General features: G+C 36.9%; 2 protein-coding genes across 3 annotated transcripts in view; one reads left to right on the top strand and one right to left on the bottom strand.

Moving 5' to 3' along the window:
- Nucleotides 1–480: 480 nt before the first annotated feature.
- dnaaf4 (dynein axonemal assembly factor 4) lies at nucleotides 481–7,723 on the bottom strand. 2 transcript variants are annotated; one of them, XM_015015789.1, is made up of 10 exons: nucleotides 7,567–7,718; nucleotides 5,602–5,840; nucleotides 3,969–4,116; nucleotides 3,724–3,857; nucleotides 3,239–3,431; nucleotides 3,026–3,165; nucleotides 2,508–2,617; nucleotides 1,902–2,055; nucleotides 1,186–1,291; nucleotides 481–753 (listed from the first exon to the last, which is right to left on the bottom strand). In XM_015015789.1, the coding sequence occupies exons 2-10, from the start codon at nucleotides 5,722–5,724 to the stop codon at nucleotides 632–634; spliced, it is 1,230 nt and encodes a 409-aa protein (XP_014871275.1). In that variant the 5' UTR covers nucleotides 5,725–5,840; nucleotides 7,567–7,718; the 3' UTR covers nucleotides 481–631. The 2 variants fall into 2 exon arrangements, with proteins under 2 accessions (XP_014871275.1, XP_014871276.1); XM_015015790.1 differs by having other exon boundaries at nucleotides 706–790; nucleotides 1,137–1,291; nucleotides 7,567–7,723.
- A 3,627-nt stretch (nucleotides 7,724–11,350) lies between these two features.
- Nucleotides 11,351–18,973, top strand: part of LOC106935352 (aminopeptidase N-like) — a 17,845-nt gene continuing 10,222 nt past the window's right edge. Inside the window, exons 1-10 of the mRNA XM_015015783.1 lie at nucleotides 11,351–11,693; nucleotides 12,352–12,655; nucleotides 13,380–13,522; nucleotides 13,731–13,867; nucleotides 14,024–14,150; nucleotides 15,914–16,068; nucleotides 16,789–16,902; nucleotides 16,993–17,136; nucleotides 17,977–18,042; nucleotides 18,143–18,208. Coding sequence (XP_014871269.1) covers nucleotides 11,375–11,693; nucleotides 12,352–12,655; nucleotides 13,380–13,522; nucleotides 13,731–13,867; nucleotides 14,024–14,150; nucleotides 15,914–16,068; nucleotides 16,789–16,902; nucleotides 16,993–17,136; nucleotides 17,977–18,042; nucleotides 18,143–18,208 — 1,575 coding nt within the window. The 5' untranslated portion in view covers nucleotides 11,351–11,374. The remainder of the gene's footprint in view (nucleotides 11,694–12,351; nucleotides 12,656–13,379; nucleotides 13,523–13,730; nucleotides 13,868–14,023; nucleotides 14,151–15,913; nucleotides 16,069–16,788; nucleotides 16,903–16,992; nucleotides 17,137–17,976; nucleotides 18,043–18,142; nucleotides 18,209–18,973) is intronic.

The following is an 18,973-nucleotide window of genomic DNA, read 5'->3' as shown; positions in this document are numbered from 1 at the left end:
TTTTGTTTTTTATTGCATTTCCACAACAGAATGAGACTAAAAATTACCTGTAATTCTTTTAGATCAATTTTTCTCCTTGTTAGATTAGGAAGTTTAAGCTTCTTTAAAATATGTTATGATTTATCCATCCACCTTTTGCTATTTTGTTTTGTTTTTCCCTCTTTTAAAAACAAAACATATATGGCAATAAAATTCCTACATAAGATATTCATCAACAATTACAAGTATTTTTCTGAATGGTAACATTTGTGGCTCTAAACCAGTTTTTATTTAGCTGAACTGAGGGCAAAAATGACTATTTTGATTTAAAGGTTGCATAATCTTGAGCTAAGAACACACTCCTGGTACGAACACAAAGTTTGTTGATTTAAGGAATATTTTTATCCCAACCAACATTTACAGACTGAGTATAAATAAAATAAACTGACAAAACATCAAACATCCCTTAATAAGGTGCAAATAATTATTAAAAAGTTTATTCTGTCACTGAAATCTTTAAAAACCATCAAATGAAATCATTTTAGTTAAAAACAAAACTTTTGATGCTCCAGTTGTATTTTAAAGCATTAGTTAATCCGTATATACCACTGGTCTCTCTGCGCCAGGTGAGTTTGACTCGTGTCTTTGTGTCTCACTTTGTCCCATTTTGTGTCCCAGCAGAACCTTGGATTATGTCTCGGATAATCTGGGCGTCCCTCTGCAGCTCCTCATTGTGGGGCTCGATCTTCAGAGCTGCTTCATAGTCTTGTAGTCCTGAAAACAGCAGATTGATCAGCTGATCACCTGTTTCCTGCATTGCCAGTAAAAACAGAGAAACAGCATTCTGTCCTCAAATAATATTCACAGTGCCTTCAAATGTATTGATATAGCTTAAAATGTGCCTTTTATTTGGATTTCATATGATAGACCAACCCAAAGTGGTGCATAATTGATGAAAATATTGATCAATCTGCCAGTGGAACTAGTAGTTTCATATTAAATATTAAAACAAGCTCTTATATCTTGGTTAAATATTACTTGTAAGTTAGTTTTGTCTTATTTCAAGAGTACTGGAAACAAGACAAAAATACTTGGTAATATTTTGTGTTTTTGCAGTGTAATGTGGGTAAAATGCACAGAAAATGGGGTGTGAATACTTGTGTAAGGCACTGTGAAGGTGTTTGAACCCTGACGGAAACAGCAGACCTTCAGCGTAGAGCTCCAGCTGGCAGAAAGCGGATCCTCGGCGCACGCTGGCTCGGACTCTGGCTGCAGCGTTGGCAGAAACGGCCGGGGTCAACAGGTCCAGCGCCTGCAGACAGGATTCAGGGTTAAATTTGGCATCTGAAGCTTGACAAGTATACAAAAAAAAAAAATACTTCTAACATCAACATGCGCAAAGATCAACCTAGGACTGAACGATATGGCTGAGAAACGCAATACTGTATAAACGGTTCATATCAAAAATTATTGATTTGTTTCTTGTTTTAAATATTGGAATTACTGTCAAAGTGGCAAAGTGACATTTCCTGTTTTATCCAGTTTTCACTCCATGTCATTGTTTTATTTTTTATTTTTAAGCAGTTATGATCCACGTTGGGGAAACCTTAAACTGATGCACAAGTTCTCAACAAGTTGTTGCTAGGTAACCAAAGAGTGAGTGAGTTGCTAGGTAACCAAAGAGTGAGTGAGTTAGTTGATTCCACCAACCTAGCTTAGCTGTTCCTGAAAGTTTTTTCTTTGCCTACATCAATCAGAATGCTGTGCAGGTCTGGATCAAAGTTCAGGTAAAGTATTGAATTTTCAATCACATGTATTAGCTATTAATATTGATCTCATGTCTATGGGGATATGCACTGTTATTGATTTATTGTCCAGCCCTACGTAGAGGTCTAAAAAACCCCGTCAACCAACCAACCAACCTTGGAGGAGTCCTCGACGGCTTTGTGCAGATTCCTGAGCTTCAGGTGACACGCCGCTCTGTTTGAGTAGAGAGCAGGCAGCTTCCTGTTGAGGCGAATCCCCAGACTGTACGCATTCACCGCTCCCACGTAGTCTCCGTTTGAGAAACACTTGCTGAAGAGGAGAGTTCGTTTAGTAGATCTGATTTCACTACCTGTGTATTGCAAATTACAAATGAATTTGTTCAGAGATTTGTTTGTTCAGACATTTAAGATATTTAATTTGTTCAGACATTTAAGTCGAAAAAAACAGCATGTGGTGATTTTTTTTTTGGTTGTATCAAAATTAGCATATTTTGCAAAACTGCAATGGAAACACTTTTTTCACATCACACGAGTCGTGTGATCAACAACCGGATGTTACTACTGCTGGAAATGATGAGAAAGACGACAGGAAGTGGTAGGAGGATGATGTTTTTTGATGATTTATCGTGTGAACAAACTTATTCACGTGATTTTAATTGCGTTTCTTATTTAATAGAAACAAAACAATTGTAAAATTGTGTTTTTTCAACGTTAGAGGAAAACTGACAAAGTTTTGCGTTCATTTGTAAGGCGGCTACTCACTCTCCCTTCTGCTTCAGCCAGTCGGGGTTCCTCTCCTCCTCCGTCAGATCCTCCAGCTCCTCCAGCTCTGCACTCATCGCTCGCCTCGCCTCAGCCTGCTTCTTCAGCCACTGTTTAGAAGCAAAACATTATGACTTTTTGTGGTCCAGATGGTCACAAAAGGTTAAAGCAGTGTGAAAAAACTTTGATAAAAGCTGAGAGAGATTGAGGAAAGCTTTTTTTTAATTAATATTAAGAAATTATTGACTTAAAACAAGATTCTATATCTTGCTGAAAAGTTACTTGTAAGTTAGTTCTGTCTTATTTCAAGTGTACAAGATATTTGCATTAGAAACTAAACCAAAAATACTTGGTGATATGTTGTGTTTTTGCAGTGAAAGACATTTCACTGCTGGACTGTTTGGAGAACAAGTGGGAAAATCACAAAGTGGGAAACAAACAACATTCTGTGGAAAATGTAGCAGGAATGTTTGGATCATAACAGTTTTCCAGTGAAATGTTGAGCATCACAGACTCACCTCTTCCTCTTCGGGAACCCGTGACTCTCGGAGCGCTGTCGGGAAAACTCGAGGGGTGAATGTAACTGGAATGTTCCCGCAGGTTCTGGGAGGAGGCAGCTGGGCTCGGATCTTCTTCTTCTTCTCTGCGTCGCTGTGAACTACAGCAGGAAGATTTTCATTAAAACTGACTTTATGGATCAGGAGGTGTTTGATCAGCAGGAAGGGTCTCACCTTGGTTGTTCTTCCTGATATCTGTTTGTCTGTTTCCAGGTAGCTTTGTGCCAGGGTTCTGTTGGATCTGATGGTTCTGATTCTGTTGGGCTTCCTGTTTCTGCCTCAGCTGCCACGCTGCCAGCTCCGCCGTCGTTTTCTCTCGCTCTGCGTCCTTCATCTGCTGGATTCTGTCCCTTTCCTCCCTCTCCAGCTGATTTAAAGTCAGTTTAAGTCACTAAACATCGCACTGTAAAAAAGAGAACGCAGCTCCAACTTCATTAATTCTTCACAGAAAATCAAATCAAGTTTATCCAAGTTTATTTAAGTTTATTAACTTGTCAAGGTAAACAAATGTAAACAAAATAAGTTTGATCAATTTAATTCAATTACTTGTGACCAGTTAAGTCTTGTTTTAAGTTTGAGCTGCATTCTCTTTTTAAGTGCAGGTTTCCAGTAAACCAACACAATTCCTGATGGTTTTGATGCCATAAATGTGTTTTTACCTTCATCATCGTCTCCAGAGCATACTTCTTCTCCGCTTGCCGTTTCTCAGCTTTTTGTTTCAACTCTGCAGAAAGTTTCTGCTCCTGTGTCAGTAAAGCTCTCTCTCTGATCTCCCTCTTTGTTTCTTTATCACCTAAAACACACGATAAACTTTATTTATTACACAGCATTAACACCTCTGCTGGTGAATAAAACACATTCAATTCTTTTATTCCAGTTTAGGAATAATCTGTAAAAATCTGACCTGTGGTTATCATCAGATGTTCCCAGACTTTGTGAGTCTTTTTTGGTAAAGTGAAAACAGCGACGCCGTTTCCGACTTTCGCCGAGCTTCGGTCGTCATCAACGGGTTCGAACAGGAAGGCCTCAAACAGGAAGGGAGGAAAATGGACCTGAGGAGGATGAGGACAAGAAGCCAGATGGATGAATCCGTGTTTACAGCTACAAAACAGGAAACATGTTGCCATGTTTTCATTTATCAAACTGATCAAATATTTCAATAAAAAGCCAGAAAAAAAAAATCGCAATTTCATTAAATTTGAAAAACATTTCCATCAGCAGAACATTTCATCTCATCACCATTAATCTTTAATATTTGTGTAAAATATGTTTTCAATTTCTAAACACGTTTCTAAATGCATTTTTCTCTAATTACTATATGTATTCTTACTTTCTGTAAATTTAAGAGATGATTTAAGTCAGGTGTATAATTTCTGAACAGCAAGGTATAACTTGAAGTATCTTGTGAAATAACCATGATTAGGTTTTGAGAAGACTGGGATTTATGGATTTTCCTCTGTACCTGGTCTAAGGTGTTTTATAGAGAACGAGCCACAAAAAGTTTAAAAACTTTTAAAGTTTAAGAAGTAAACATCAATCATGTATTTAAAAATGAGACAGACCAAATATTTAAAGTTATGTGGAAATTTTAGCGTTTTAAAGGACCAAAATGAAAATAATTAATGTAACATGATTAGAAAAATATAAAATCAGGAAAAGCAGAATTTTCCACATCAATTTCTTTCAACATAAAACTTCTGAAATGTTAACAAAAACTGCAGCTTCTGGTGAATTTTTGGTTAAAACAAGCTTGTTCTTCGTTCAGTGAAGTTGCTCACAGTGAGTAATGTATCATGCTTTGTCATAATGTGTGGTTAAGGTGGTGAGGATGAGGACCCGGAGACCCAGGTAAGATGAAGAATGATGATAATGATAATAGTCCAAGCACAGAACAACGGAGAACAGCACGGAGGAACAACTGACGGCACAAGGAAACAGGTAAGGCTTGACATACAACAAGAATCCGACGAGGAACACAGACAACAGGTGAGACTAAATACACTGGGAGGGTAATCACAGGAACGAGACACAGCTGGGATCAATCAACGGGGCGGACAGGACAGAGACTCACATGGAAACGGGACTAAACACAGAAAATCTCAAAAATAAACACACAGAAACACGGATCATGACATGCTTGAGATATTCAAGTAGCTCAAGTATAATTAATACTAATATAGTTAATAAAGTAAAAAAATCCTCCGTAGCATATCAATAAACTAAATTAAATTAAGTTTATTTATATACACCAAAATGTTTACTTATTGTTATTAAAATTATTGTTAATATATAAATAGCATATTCTGCTATAGTTTTCTTTTGGTTACTCTTCTCCCTACACATTCTGGTCTCTACGATTTGTTCATATTAAATCTCTGTTATTACCAAGCCAAAAATCTATCAATAAACCATTATTACTACTATTATAATTATTATTTATAATTATTATTACTACTACAAGTAGTAGTAGTAGTAGTTGTTGTTGTTGTAGTTGTTGTTGTAGTTGTGGCAGTAGCATGAGCCCCCTGACCCTTCACCTTTAGATACTCCTCCGTTGACACGATGTCCACTCCAGCGGCCGTCGCTCCCTTTAAAGGCACGCTGATGTGGACCGTGGAGTCCGTCTGGGTCCACGTGTAGTCGGTCACGTGCAGTGGCATGTCAGCCTAACCGCGTGTTGGTGGTGCCGATAAAAACACAAATGCTGTCATCAAATTTCACTTTTCCATAAAACTCTGGGCCGTTGAGTTTCCCTGCGTTTCCCTGCGTTCTGTTGCTATGGCGACAAAAGAAAAACAGCGTGTTGCGTTCGAGAGCGTTGGACATTTCACAGCTTTACTTATTTTTAACACGGTTATCTATAAAAACACTGTTTTAGGTTTCGGCCTCTGGTGTTTTATACAAAACCTAAAATAATCTTTAATGGATACCTAAAATCACCTCTAGCAAGAATTTGTCTGTTAAAGCATATTTTTCCAGCTCTTTATGATCATTTTCATTAATTTTCGTCAAAACGCTCCTGATCTTTTTATTAATATTCATCAGAGAGCCAATAAATTCAATAAACTCAGAGGCCTGCGAGAAAACGATATTTAGTTGGTGGAAAACAATACGACATGAAGAAGTAAATGTCTAGGAATTACAGAGAGAAGTGGATAAAGAGAAGAGACTACAGAGAAATAAATAAAGCAGAAATCAAATTGAAGTATAGTATTTTTGATGTTTAAAGGATAAGACAAAGAAATTAAAATAAATAAATACATTAATGGATATGTAAATTTTTACCTAAAAATACTTTGGCAGATTTATGTGATGTGTAATGACCTTAAGATGTAACATTTTGCAGTTTTTCTGACATCTGTGTGCTTGAGGTGAAAGTACACCCTGTAATAAATTTCTGCCTATAATTATGGGTGTGGTGGTTTCTGCAAAATTAGATCAATGTGTTCAAACAGTTGATAAATGAAACTGATGTGAGTTTGGGGATTTATTCTGGGTTCATGCTCTTTTTATCTCTTTCACCATCACTTATTTATCTTTATTGACTACTCTTGGAGTAAAGAGCACTGTGTATGTTTATCAGGATGGTGTGACGTTTAAAACACTCAGAAACTCAGAAGTCATAAACTTCTGGCGGTAAGTGTCTTCATACGATTTGTGATTGAAAACTAAGGGTCTAATACAGACAGACAAATGAAACTTACCAACTCTCAGCCTACACCTCAGTAATTAAAGAACACTTGATATTGTAACGGCTTATTTAAGAATGCGCCCCATTGGTATCCTGCAAGTCATTTCAATTGTTGACTGTGTGCTTCATGACTTTGTACTTTTTGTGTTTTTATGATGTAAAGCACTTTGAACTGCCTTGTTGCTGAAATGTGCTACACAAATAAAATTTATTGATTGATTGATTGACTGCGTAACCCTTCTGTTTGTCTCAGTTCCAGGAAGTTGACTTCACAACAGACACACTCAGGTTCATTGTATTTATTATAACAAAAGAGGAAATCAAGTCAGTGGTTTACATCAGTCCAGCAGCTTCTGCCCCATACTTTAAATAAAATACAATAAATAACGCTAATTAGCAGTTGACAGCAGTTAACAGTTGTAAAATTAAACAGGGGTAAAATACACATTAATAATGATAACAGTTAAAAACATATACCAAACATGGCAAAAATTACTCATGAAACACTGCCTATGATTAAATTTGTCTAAAATATATACTAAAATATAGTACTTGTAAAGAAAACAAAGAACTGACCTTAATACAGACGGCAACAGAAGAAGGGGGACAAACTGTCAGTTACTGGTTGCTACGGTAACCACCAACTGTCAGGAGCAATGTAAGAAAAACTTAATACACAAATAAAGTCTGGAGAAACAACTTCTTGACTAAACAAAATTAATTTGAAGAATGAATAAACAAATTCTGACAAACTTCACATCTATAATGCTGTTAAATTAAAACCTTGTTACAACTGGAAAGAATTACTCACCAAATATTGTGGATCACCTAAAAATACACCAAAGGTATCCTGTAATTACCCTGAAACAATGCAAATACCAAAAAGTATCTGTAATACTCTGCAGATATACTTATTTGCCTGGGAACACACTGTAAGTACCGTTAAAAAAAATGCAGTTGATATCCTGCAAGCATTAACAATACAAACAAAATGTTATTTTGTTTGGGTTGTTACTTCCTGCTATGTTTTGGAGCTGAAGCATATTTTGGTATATTTACTTTTAAAATTTGGAGCTAAAATAGTTTAAAAAACTGACAAAAACTGGCACTTTTTATGTTGTAAATTTGAATTTTGTTTTTTATTTTCCTTCAAATGACAAACACTTATTTATCTAATAATCTGAACTTATGTCTATACACAATCTTGGCTCTTTCATCTTTGGCTTGGGTTGATAATGAGTCATGAAAGAGTCAAAACTTTCATGAGAGATAAAACAAGATAAAAAGGCCATAACATAATCACATAAACGGTCGCTTGTGAAACCTCTGCATTCAGACTCACTCACTGACATTATCATCATCATAACTGAAAAATATTTAACCGTAATTTCCAATAAACACATGGAAATCAAACCTATTTTGTTTTATATGACCTCGTAATTTTCCCTTTTTGAAAGGAGAGTTTTTCTCGTGACATAAGAAAAACTTCACGTGAGAACATTTAGGGTTTGCTCTGACTTTAGAGCAAACTCTAAAGTTAGTTATTATTCAATCAGGAATGTCAAGGAGAGTGGCACGTTGATGAAAAGGTATTTTTATCATCCCAGAGATACAGGGAAGTGTGATAAAATATTATTTGTTGTAGTTAAGTTTAGGGGACATTATGTTTATTATTATCTTTGATTTTAACAGATGTCCATTGTGACACGTCCAGGTTTTTCAGTCTAGGCTATTCATTTTTTTATATTTTTCCTGTCACAAAAAATCAGGAAAAATCAGACTTAAACATTAACACAAAATATTTCACAAACTTCTAAAAGCAGATATTTTGGAGCAATATCTTTGCAAAAGAAAATAGTTTACAACATCTTTTTAAAGTTGATGTCACCATAAAGTGGATGTAAGGATCAAAATATGTTTGCACAGATCATCATTTTCTTAAACGCTAATATGAGGCTTGGTGTACCTCAAGCTTGTGTGTTCGGCTTTAGCTTGTTGGTGATATTCCCAAAGTTTGTCCTATTTAAGGTAGCTTGATGCTTACTAGTGATATGGATCTATGTTGTTATGTAAAGAAAAATCAAGCAGCAGAACTCAAAGTTAATAGCACGAAGTCAAAACTAATGAATTATGGACACTGACTTGATCATCCAAGTCATGATGAGACTTATGCCTCATCGAAGGTTTAGTAAAACAAACCTCAAGGTTCTTTGTTTGGTCCCCTGATTTCTTGTGTTTTCTGTCTTTGTTCTCTTCAAGCATAAAGATCCTGAAATGTTGTTGAAAACAAGAATTAAACTGAATAAATTACAAACTTAAATTAATGTTTAGATAAAATGAAATATTTTTTACTAAACGACTAAATGTCATGACTTTTCACTGGTATCATTGAGAATGATAAACAGAACAGAATTAAACTGCAACGGTCAAGCTGGATGAAAAACCCAGTTATCATTGAGGTTTTTTCTTTCCAAACAGGAAAATAAAATAAAATTGATATTTTATATTTGTGGACTTTCTTTCCCTCCCTTTGTTGAGTAAATTTGGATTCCTTTGCCTAATTAATATTTCAAACATTCAAACATACAATTTCTTGATTCTAAAACTCTGGAACTAATCTGGTGTGTATTTAGTTACTAAAATTAAAACACAAAGCCAAAAACAAAGAAAGGTGTTTACTTTTTGGTTTGTATACATTTTCTCTTATTAAATAAATAAAATAATTTCAAAACTGCTTTCTTGTTTTCATTATATTCATTCAGTGGTAAAAATTGCTTGATTATGTCAAATTTGTGAAGAAGAAAATTCTGAACCCTACTGTTTCATTATCACACAGTAATTTAATTGGATTGTAAGTGACATGCATGAACATAAATAATTGAGTAAGTAAAAGGCTTAAGGACTGGAGCTGAATCTGATGTTTCATAACCTTTTTTATGCCTCCTCATCGTGACTCTGCTTTACTGCTGCAAAACCATAAAATAATATTCATAAAATAAAAAGAAGATGGAAAATTGCCCACCTGTTAAGGTCCAACCCATGAGATAAAATCTGATTACACCAAGTGGTGGAAATGTACTCATTAACGAATAGAGAAGTTTAAAACTGTGTTTCACGTCTTCTGTTTCACATTCACTTCTTTTGAAATATTGATGCTGTGAACTCTAAATAAAAAGTAGATTTCTTCTACTGTTTATCTAACTCTTTTTGTTACTTTTATTGTTTTATGAAAATACAAAACTCAGAATGAGTTTTTATCAAAAACAATTTCTAGAGACAAATTCTGTTCGCCTCCAGGCCACGTTTTCTTTTCATTAGCTCAGTAACATGTTGTTGGTAGTTTAGTTAAGTTTACCGTAAATTAACACATTTTGTATTGCTTACATCATTTTAGCTTTGGTCATCTCAGCTGGGTATAACTTAGCTTTGCTTATATTAGCTTTGTTTCAGTCTATCAGCTAAGTTTAGTACTACTTCTTTCACATTAGCTTAGTTTAAACGAGTTTAGCCTAGTTTCATTTTGCATATCTTAACTATATTTTGTTAGTTTAGAATAAAATTTTCCATTTCATGTTAATTACTCGTTGCTGAGTTTAATCTAGTTCTGCTTATCTAAACAAGCTAGTTTAGCTTAGCTTGTTTAGGTTTTCCCATTCTAGCTGCATTTTGTGTAATTTAGCTTAGCTTAGAGTTAATTTCCTTTTAGTTTGGCATAGTTCATGTTAGTTTAGAATATCATACTTGCATTTCATTGAGCTTAGTTAGAACAACTTACCTCACTTTAGCTTAGCTTATTTATTTATTTTAGATGCACTTAGCTTCATTTAAATTAGTAACATTTTGTGTAGCTTACCTTATCAGCCAGTTTAGTATAGGTTTTGTAATTTAAGTTTAGAGTAATATACTTTACTTAGCTTGCTTTAGATGTGTTTACCCTAGCTGCATTTTGTTTAGCTTAGCTTACCTTGGTTTTGATTATTGGTCTTTGTCTCCTGAACTGATATTTCTCACTGTTTTGTCAAGCTAGCTGTTCTTTCTGTGTATTTTTCTACTGCGGTTCTGAAATTTGGTGCTGTAATCAGTGGGTCTTGATGCAATCAGGAACCACTTATCAACAGCCACTGGAAATTTGGATCATTGATTAATATTTTTTTTTTAACCTTTATTTCTCCAGGAAAACCCACTGAGGTTAAAAATCTCCTTTGCAAGAGAATCCTGGTCAAGGCTGGCAGCAGCACACAGAGATTACAGAACATTAATGAATAAATAAATTAAAAAATCCTTAGTTGAAACATTTACAGATTATTCCTTCTCAAAATCAGTAAAAACAGCCTAAAATATATATTTCTGCAACTGTCCAAGAAGAGGGAGCAAAATCTGAAAAGAAGATCTTATCTTTAGCTTATTATAATTCAATTAAATGGCAATTAATGAGAATTAATTCAAATTAAATTTTGGGTTTCTAAAGTTTCAGGGAGTCGCCGCTCAGGTAGGTGTTCCGGTCTTTGTTAATATGTCACCTGTTGCTGTGAATGGGAGGGGCAGATGCTTAATGGTTACAAATAAAGGTTCAAAAGGCATCACTTCTTACAGAGTCTGAGTGCAGGCAGACTGACACCATGGCGAAAGGCTTCTTCATCAGTAAAGCTCTTGCAGTCGCAGGGATCTTAATAGGAGTGGCTGCCCTGTCCACCATCATTGCTCTGTCTGTCGTTTACTCTCAGGAAAAATCCAAAAACAACGAGGCATCACCAACTCAGGGAGGAGGAACCACTTCTAAACCCACTACAACATCAACAACACCTACAACACCTTCCCCTTCCAACGAACCATGGGACAAATATCGGCTGCCAAAAACCCTGGTGCCGCACCACTACAGCGTGACTCTGTGGCCCCGACTGACACCAGATCCAAAGACTGGGCTGTACATCTTCACAGGTAAAGCTGGACGGTGGAAACCTTCAGTCTAGATCACAGTTAAGGTCTAAATCTGCCTTTCTTCAGCCACAAGGACTGAGCCCAGCATCAATTTTAAAAATCCAACCAAATCGTGTGGAGCAACTAAAATGGATGTAGACTGAAAGTTTCAGAGACCTAAAAGCATCTTGAGTCAAAAGTGGAAGAAACGTACAACATCCACAGCGATCTACTAATTTTCAATTAAATTACAAAACAAAACAAAACAAACAAAACAGATTGAGTAACATCTGTGTATATATATATATATATATATATATATATATATATATATAGTCATCTTAAAACTTTTTGAAAGTTTCAGAATTTTTCTAACTAAACTCAGAAATGGTAAAAGATCATCTGATAATCTGAGATCAGTTTAAAAACAATTTAGTCCAGTCAAAACAATTGGAAAAAGTTCCCTGAATTTTCCACTTAAGTTCTGGAAAACTGAATGATCAGGACTAGTTTGATTATTGGGTCCAGATGCACGTTTTAGTTCTGATTTTAACTCATACAGTGGGAAACATATGTGCAAATATCTGCAACAGAAAGATGTTTGGATGAGGTGCTAAATTTATCTTCATTCAGTCAGAAGTTGAATTGAAACATTTCTGATGGTTTTCTTGTGTTTCAGGAAATTCATCTGTGGAGTTTGAGTGTGTGGAGGAGACGGATCTCATTCTTATCCACTCTAACAAACTGAACTACACGGTGCAGTCAAATGGGAAGTTTGCGGAGCTCTCAGCCGCCGGCGGTGGCAGCGCACCATCCATCAAGAACTCCTGGCTGCAGAAGGAGACTCAGTTCCTGGTTCTGGAGCTGGACGGTAAACTGGTGAAAGGACAAAAGTATCGCCTCGACACCGTGTTCACTGGAGAGCTGGCTGACGATCTGGGAGGTTTCTACAGGAGTGAGTACATAGAGGATGGAGTCAAGAAGTAAGAATAATCCCTGTTTGTGTTTCAATAAAATGTTGTCCTCCTCCACCCTGAGCTGAAATGCTGCTGTTAAATGTTCTGCACAACTATGTTGTTTTCTAATTATTAATTATAATATTCTTATTCAAGATTCAACTGAAAGCTGTTTTGATCCTTCAGAGGAGAACATTTTTAGCTTAATTTTCACAGAACGAATGATTCACTATGAATCAGGGATCTTCAAATCTTCTAGTTTTACGGTGGTTATCTTTGATGTTTTGTTTCTGTCATCTTAATGGACTTTTTTTTATCACTGGAACCCAGAGAACTTTGCCCCTCTGTTATGTAACAGGGTCTAATGGATGGATGTAGCCACGGCAACATGATCCATAAACAGCCATCTTTAAAACCTCTTGTTGGGAATTTGAGTGTTGCTCACTGCAAGGGAGGGAGGGAAGAAGGGAGGCATGGCTTGGTTGGTTGGTTGGTTGGTTGGTTGGTTGGTTGGTTGGTTGGTTGGTTGGTTGGTTGGTTGGTTGGTTGGATGTATGGCTGATTAGTTGGTTGGTTGGATTGTTGATTGGTTAGTTGGATATATGGTTGGTTGGCTGGTTTAGTTATTTGGTTGGATGGATGGATGGATGGATGGATGGATGGATGGATGGATGGATGGATGGATGGATGGATGGATGGATGGATGGATGGATGGATGGATGTCTGATCTCTGCTGCTCTGTTCCCTCCAGGGTCATTGCGACCACCCAGATGCAGGCGACCGATGCCAGGAAGTCGTTCCCCTGCTTCGACGAGCCGGCGCTGAAAGCTTATTTCGACATCACTCTGATCCACGATAAGGAAACTGTGGCTCTGTCCAACGGCGCTGAAAAAGGTCTGTTTCATATCTCTGACTGCTGGACAACCTTAAACAAGGAACCTCTGGTATACTATCCAGAACACTGTAGAACAAAAAGAATAGGAAATGATTGAAAGTCTGTTGGGTCTAGTTAAAATTTGGAAACCTTGCTTTTCAAAGTTGATGGATCCTCTTCAAACATTATCATAAATAAAATGTAGATTTGGTTTTTGTTTTTGTACAGAATCCAAACCCGTCACCATAAATGGTCAAGAGGTGCAGCAGACGGTCTTTGAGCGCACTGAGAAGATGTCCACCTATCTGCTGGCCTTCATCGTCAGCGACTACGACTTCATCCAGGACACCATTGACAAGGTTCAGGTACTTCACCTCTTCCAGTCTCTTTAACCATATTGAATTTGTTTGGAGCTTTTATGTGAATCACTGTAACACTAACACTCACTGGGTTCGGATCTGACATCAGGTCTAAAATCTGTGGATTTATGGGTTAGAATTTGATTTTTGTTTCCGTTTCAGATCCGGATTTATGCCCGGAAGCCCGCCATCACTGCTGGCCAAGGAAGCTACGCCCTCAACATCACCGGACCCATCCTGAAGTTCTTTGAGGAGTATTATAACTCCACGTACCCACTGCCCAAATCTGGTCAGTCCAACTCTCTGACAGTGGCTTTATGCCACATCCATCCATTCATACATACATTTAGATATCCATCTATCCATTTGGGTATCATCCATCTAGTTGTTCATCGTCCATCTTCCATAAAACCTCCATCCATACATACAAATCTTCTATAATCATCCATCATCCATAAATAATCTATCCATCCTGAACAATTTACCTAAATCGCTTAGGAAGGTGATTGCCAGATTAACATATTCAGTTGCCACAAGTGGCCCCCGCCCCACACTTTGCCCACCACTGCTTTAATGAGACTTTACCAGGGAGAAATGCTGGCATGCTGTGCTTCAGCCTCCTCTCTGACAGTGCTGGTTTGTTCTTCTGTCTCACTGAGGGAATATTTGCTTTAAAAATGACATAAAAACATAAATGAAATGAAGAATTAAATGTCTGAAACAGCTGAAAACATTCCTGTATTCCTGCTGGTATATGAGGTGTCACAAAGATCATAATAAACTTGCTTTTCAGTCATCATCGGTTCTGAGGGTTTATAGTGTTTTTACAACCAACTCTCTGAATGATTTACCTTTATGGACGACTCAATGAAGACAGTGAAGCTGCTTCAGCCTTTCTGAGATTAATTTAAAAAAAATTATCTTCATCATCTGTTCTCACTGTTTCAGTGTCAGGCCGGAAGTCAGAGCAAAGCTTTTATTTGTTGGTTGGGATTTTTTTAATGATGCGTTCTGTGAAGATATGATAACAGCATCAGGGTTGAGCAGATAAACTCTGATCCTTTGATTTACAGCCGTTCGTCCATTAAATACATTTTATGGCAGTCATCACATCTGAGAAAAACAACGCTTTACTGTCCTTCTGTCACCTGACGAGCGATCCAGCTCACACAGAAACAGCTGTTTCTTCTTTCTGCTCTTTCAGGTTCAGTGAAGAATTTACGGAAGGCCAAAAGAGTCAAAATTAAATGAATAAATCAGTACATCGGGCTGCACAGTGGCGCAGTTGGTAGAGCTGTTGCCGTGCAGCAAGAAGGTTCTGGGTTCAATTCCTGGCCCTGGTCTTTCTGCATGGAGTTTGCATGTTCTCCCTGTGCATGCGTGGGTTTTCTCCGGGTACTCCGGTTTCCTCCCACAGTCCAAAAAACATGACTGTTAGGTTAATTGGTCTGTCTAAAATTGCCCCTAGGTGTGTGTGTGCGCATGGTTGTGTGTCTCTGTGTTGCCCTGCGACAGACTGGCGACCTGTCCAGGGTGTACCCTGCCTCTCACCCAGAACGTTAGCTGGAGATAGGCACCAGCACCCCCCCCGACCCCACTGAGGGACAAGGGTGTTCAGAAAATGGATGGATGAATCAGTACATCATAAAATCATCAATTTAATTAACCAATAGATAAATAAATGTCAATTTAAATGTTTAAATCATTTATTTAACAGACAACAATTTTATGAAATGTCAATATTATTAAAATGCAAAGACTCAAAAGCTCATTTAAATAATTAGCCCTGCTCAAAAATGTGAGCTTGACAGATAAAATTATTTTATGTTGACGTTACAGGACCCATGAAATACTTAAATACCCATTTAATTAATGATATGCATCAGCTTTTATGTTGCCATAAAGATTAAATCTTTAAAATGTAAACATAAATGGCGACCTGTCCAGGGTGCACCACTTTTGTCAAAAAATGACACAACAGAAATGTCGGGATTTGCAGGTTGTGTCCATTGGAAACTCGCCTGACTTTTTAAAATCTCCTCTGTCCTGCAGATCAGATCGCCATCCCTGATTTTAACGCAGGAGCCATGGAGAACTGGGGTCTGATCACGTATAGAGAGACGAGGCTGCTGTATGACGAGGCCTTCTCCTCCAACTCCAACAAAGAGAGGATAGCCACCATCATTGCTCACGAACTGGCCCACATGGTGAGCTCAGATCAATGCTAAGCTGCAGAGACATTCACATACTGTTATGAGTTATGAGGAAAATAAAATAAAAAAATAAATCTGGAGGCAAAATGCACCAAAGCTTCTCTTATTATAAACCAGACTTCTGAGAACAGGATGCAAGCACAGCGCTACGGAGCCCCCTAGTGGACATGGAGGATTTATTTTATTTACACAAACTAAATGTGCAAAGAAAAATGGAAAAACAACTAATATTATTTTTATAGTTACACAAATATTAGGTTAACCTATTCCTGTTGTTGGCTGTTTCCTCTATTTGGGGAAATAGAAGACATCAAACTTGTTTACTATAAATTTAGTTTTTATCAGGTGAAATTACTTTACATATTTAAAATAATGTGGCACAAAAATACCAACAGTCATCAACAGCCATAACACCTGATAGTATAACGTTATAATCTTTATCTTTCTATTACAAGAATAAAGTCACCATGTTATGACTTTATTCTCATGATATAACTTTATTCTCATCAGTTTATTTTATTTTTTTCTCAATATGACTCCATCGTACTTTGGTGAGGTAGTGAACAAATTTCTCCCATGTCCTCTAAGGGGCATGGGAGACTCCATAGGACCCATAGTCTGGGTCCTATGGAGTAGGACCCAGACTGCTTGGTCATTATTTATTTTAGTTTTTATAGATGTAATTTTCTCATCTTGTCTCTGTTGTCCCTGCAGTGGTTTGGAAACCTGGTCACTCTGCGCTGGTGGAACGACTTGTGGTTGAACGAAGGCTTTGCTTCATACGTGGAGTACCTGGGAGCAGACAAAGCCGAACCCGACTGGAACGTGGTACGAATTTTCTCTACGTTTGATGCTAATTATCATTCCAGATGTTCGATGGCGCTCTTAATGGAGTCACCTTCCTCTTGTCTCCTGCAGAAAGACCTGATAGTCCTCTATGATGTCCACAGAGTGTTTGCAGTTGACGCTTTGACGTCGTCTCATCCGCTGTCCTCCCTTGAAGACGACATCCAGAAACCAGCTCAGATCAGCGAGCTCTTCGATGCCATCTCATACAGCAAGGTCAGGAAGCACACACAAGCATATGGGATGCCATTTGTAAATTTACACACAATGAAATGAACAGCTATACTTTCGGCTTATTTAGCCTTCCATAAAGAAAAAAGTGGGCGTTCATTTTTCACATTTATAAACGTCAGCATTTTTCATTCACAAACAAAATATTTAGTAGTCCACCTCAGCTTATTAGCAAGCGAATGAGCTAAACATTTAGCTTGGACCTAAGTATGTAGTTATCAGCTAAATATTTAGCAAACAATCTAAACAGTTGGATACAACTTAAATATTTAGCTAGCAACCTAAATATTTAATTATGAGTTAAATAGCTAGTTAGCGACCTAAAACTTTAGTTTGAGAACTAAATAATTTAATATCTAGTTTAGTTTGCATGCTATAGCAACCTAAGTAATTAGCTATGAACTAAATATTTTGTTTGCAGACTAAATATTTAGATGTAAGCTAAATATTTAGTTTGGAAATTAATTGTTTAGTTTAGAAAATAAATATTTTGTTTGGAAAATAAATATTTAGCTTGGGGCTAAATATTTAGTTTACAAGCTAAATATTTCACAAACTAAATATTTAGCAAGAGAGCTAAACTATATTTATGAAAATTAATATTTAATTTGCAACTACATTTTCAGTGTGACTTGCGAATTAAATATTTAGTTTGCTAGCTAAATATTTAGTTCATAACTTAATATTTAGGTCGTGATCAGAGCTCTCTTGTAGAAATTGTAAACAAAGATGGATAAAAATGCCTTGACTTTATTCCTCTTCTGCATTTCTAATATCTGTGGTGGTGTGTAATAAGATCTAAGTGGATATTCTTCTCATCTTCAGGGAGCCTCTGTCCTCAGGATGCTGTCAGACTTCCTGACTGAACCGGTCTTCACCAAAGGACTCCAGGTGACTTCCTGAAAAATATGATCAAACAGTTTTTGGATTTTCTGCTGTTAAAATATATTTATTAAAACATGGAGATATAACATCTCTCCCTGTCCTGCAGAGCTACCTGAGGGAGTTCGCCTTTGACAACACCGTCTACACAGACCTCTGGCAGCATCTGCAGGCGGTATGTCGTCTTCACGCACTTTGAACATTCAGGTTATGTCATATCATATCAATATCATAGAATATTGTCAGAACTCTGATCCAGAACTGCACAGCATTCTGGGAGATGTAGGCATCTGTCTACATCTCCTCGCTGTCAATCTCTCACAGCGAGCTAAGCTATGTGGGTGGAATCAACTAATTCTCTCTTTGGTTACCTAGCAACTCGCTCACTCTTTGGTTGCCTAGCAACAACTTGCTGAGTAACTTGCACAGCAGTAGTTTAAGGTTTCGCCAACGTGTCTCATAAATGCTTAAAAATAAACAACAGCGTGGAGTGAAAGCTGTGGATGAAGACGGAAACGTCAGGCAGTATTTCAGATATTTAAAACAAAAACGAATCAATAATTATCTGTCTCGACTGATATGAAATGCTTGTGATACGTTTTAACAGCCATATTGTCCAGTCATGATGCATACCAAACTATTATTGATTCAAATTTGAGACAATTAGTCCAGAATGAGTCCAAACTGGGTTATCAACAGAAAAATGATCCCAAATGCAGCAGAAATTGGCTGGAAGAGAAGAATCAACATGTTTAATGAGAGTTATTTATGCAAAAGATGGTTTTATAAGTGGTTCATTTAAATTTTCCCCTGATTGGGTGTGCAAAATACTTACACACAGACAAACACACCACTTTAAGAAAGCAAAAAAAAAAAAAAAAAAAAAAACCGGGGGTCTTCCCCCACACCAAAAAAAATTTTTTTTTATAAAATTTTAAAA

Source organism: Poecilia latipinna, unplaced genomic scaffold (genome assembly GCF_001443285.1).
Source record: "Poecilia latipinna isolate Pla-1442-1.1 unplaced genomic scaffold, P_latipinna-1.0 Scaffold1952, whole genome shotgun sequence".
NCBI classification, from domain to species: domain Eukaryota; kingdom Metazoa; phylum Chordata; class Actinopteri; order Cyprinodontiformes; family Poeciliidae; genus Poecilia; species Poecilia latipinna.
Note: the sequence above shows the minus strand (reverse complement) of the source record. Positions and strands in the feature narration are given on the sequence as shown.

Coding starts and splice junctions, on each gene's coding strand:
- dnaaf4 (XM_015015789.1), bottom strand. CDS start 5,724: ATGCCACTGCACGTGACCGACTACACGTGGACCCAGACGGACTCCACG. Junction 2,056..2,507: donor TGGCTGAAGCAGAAGGGAGA/GTGAGTAGCCGC, acceptor TCTCCTCTTCAG/CAAGTGTTTCTCAAACGGAG. Junction 754..1,185: donor GCTGGAGCTCTACGCTGAAG/GTCTGCTGTTTC, acceptor TGCTGTTTTCAG/GACTACAAGACTATGAAGCA.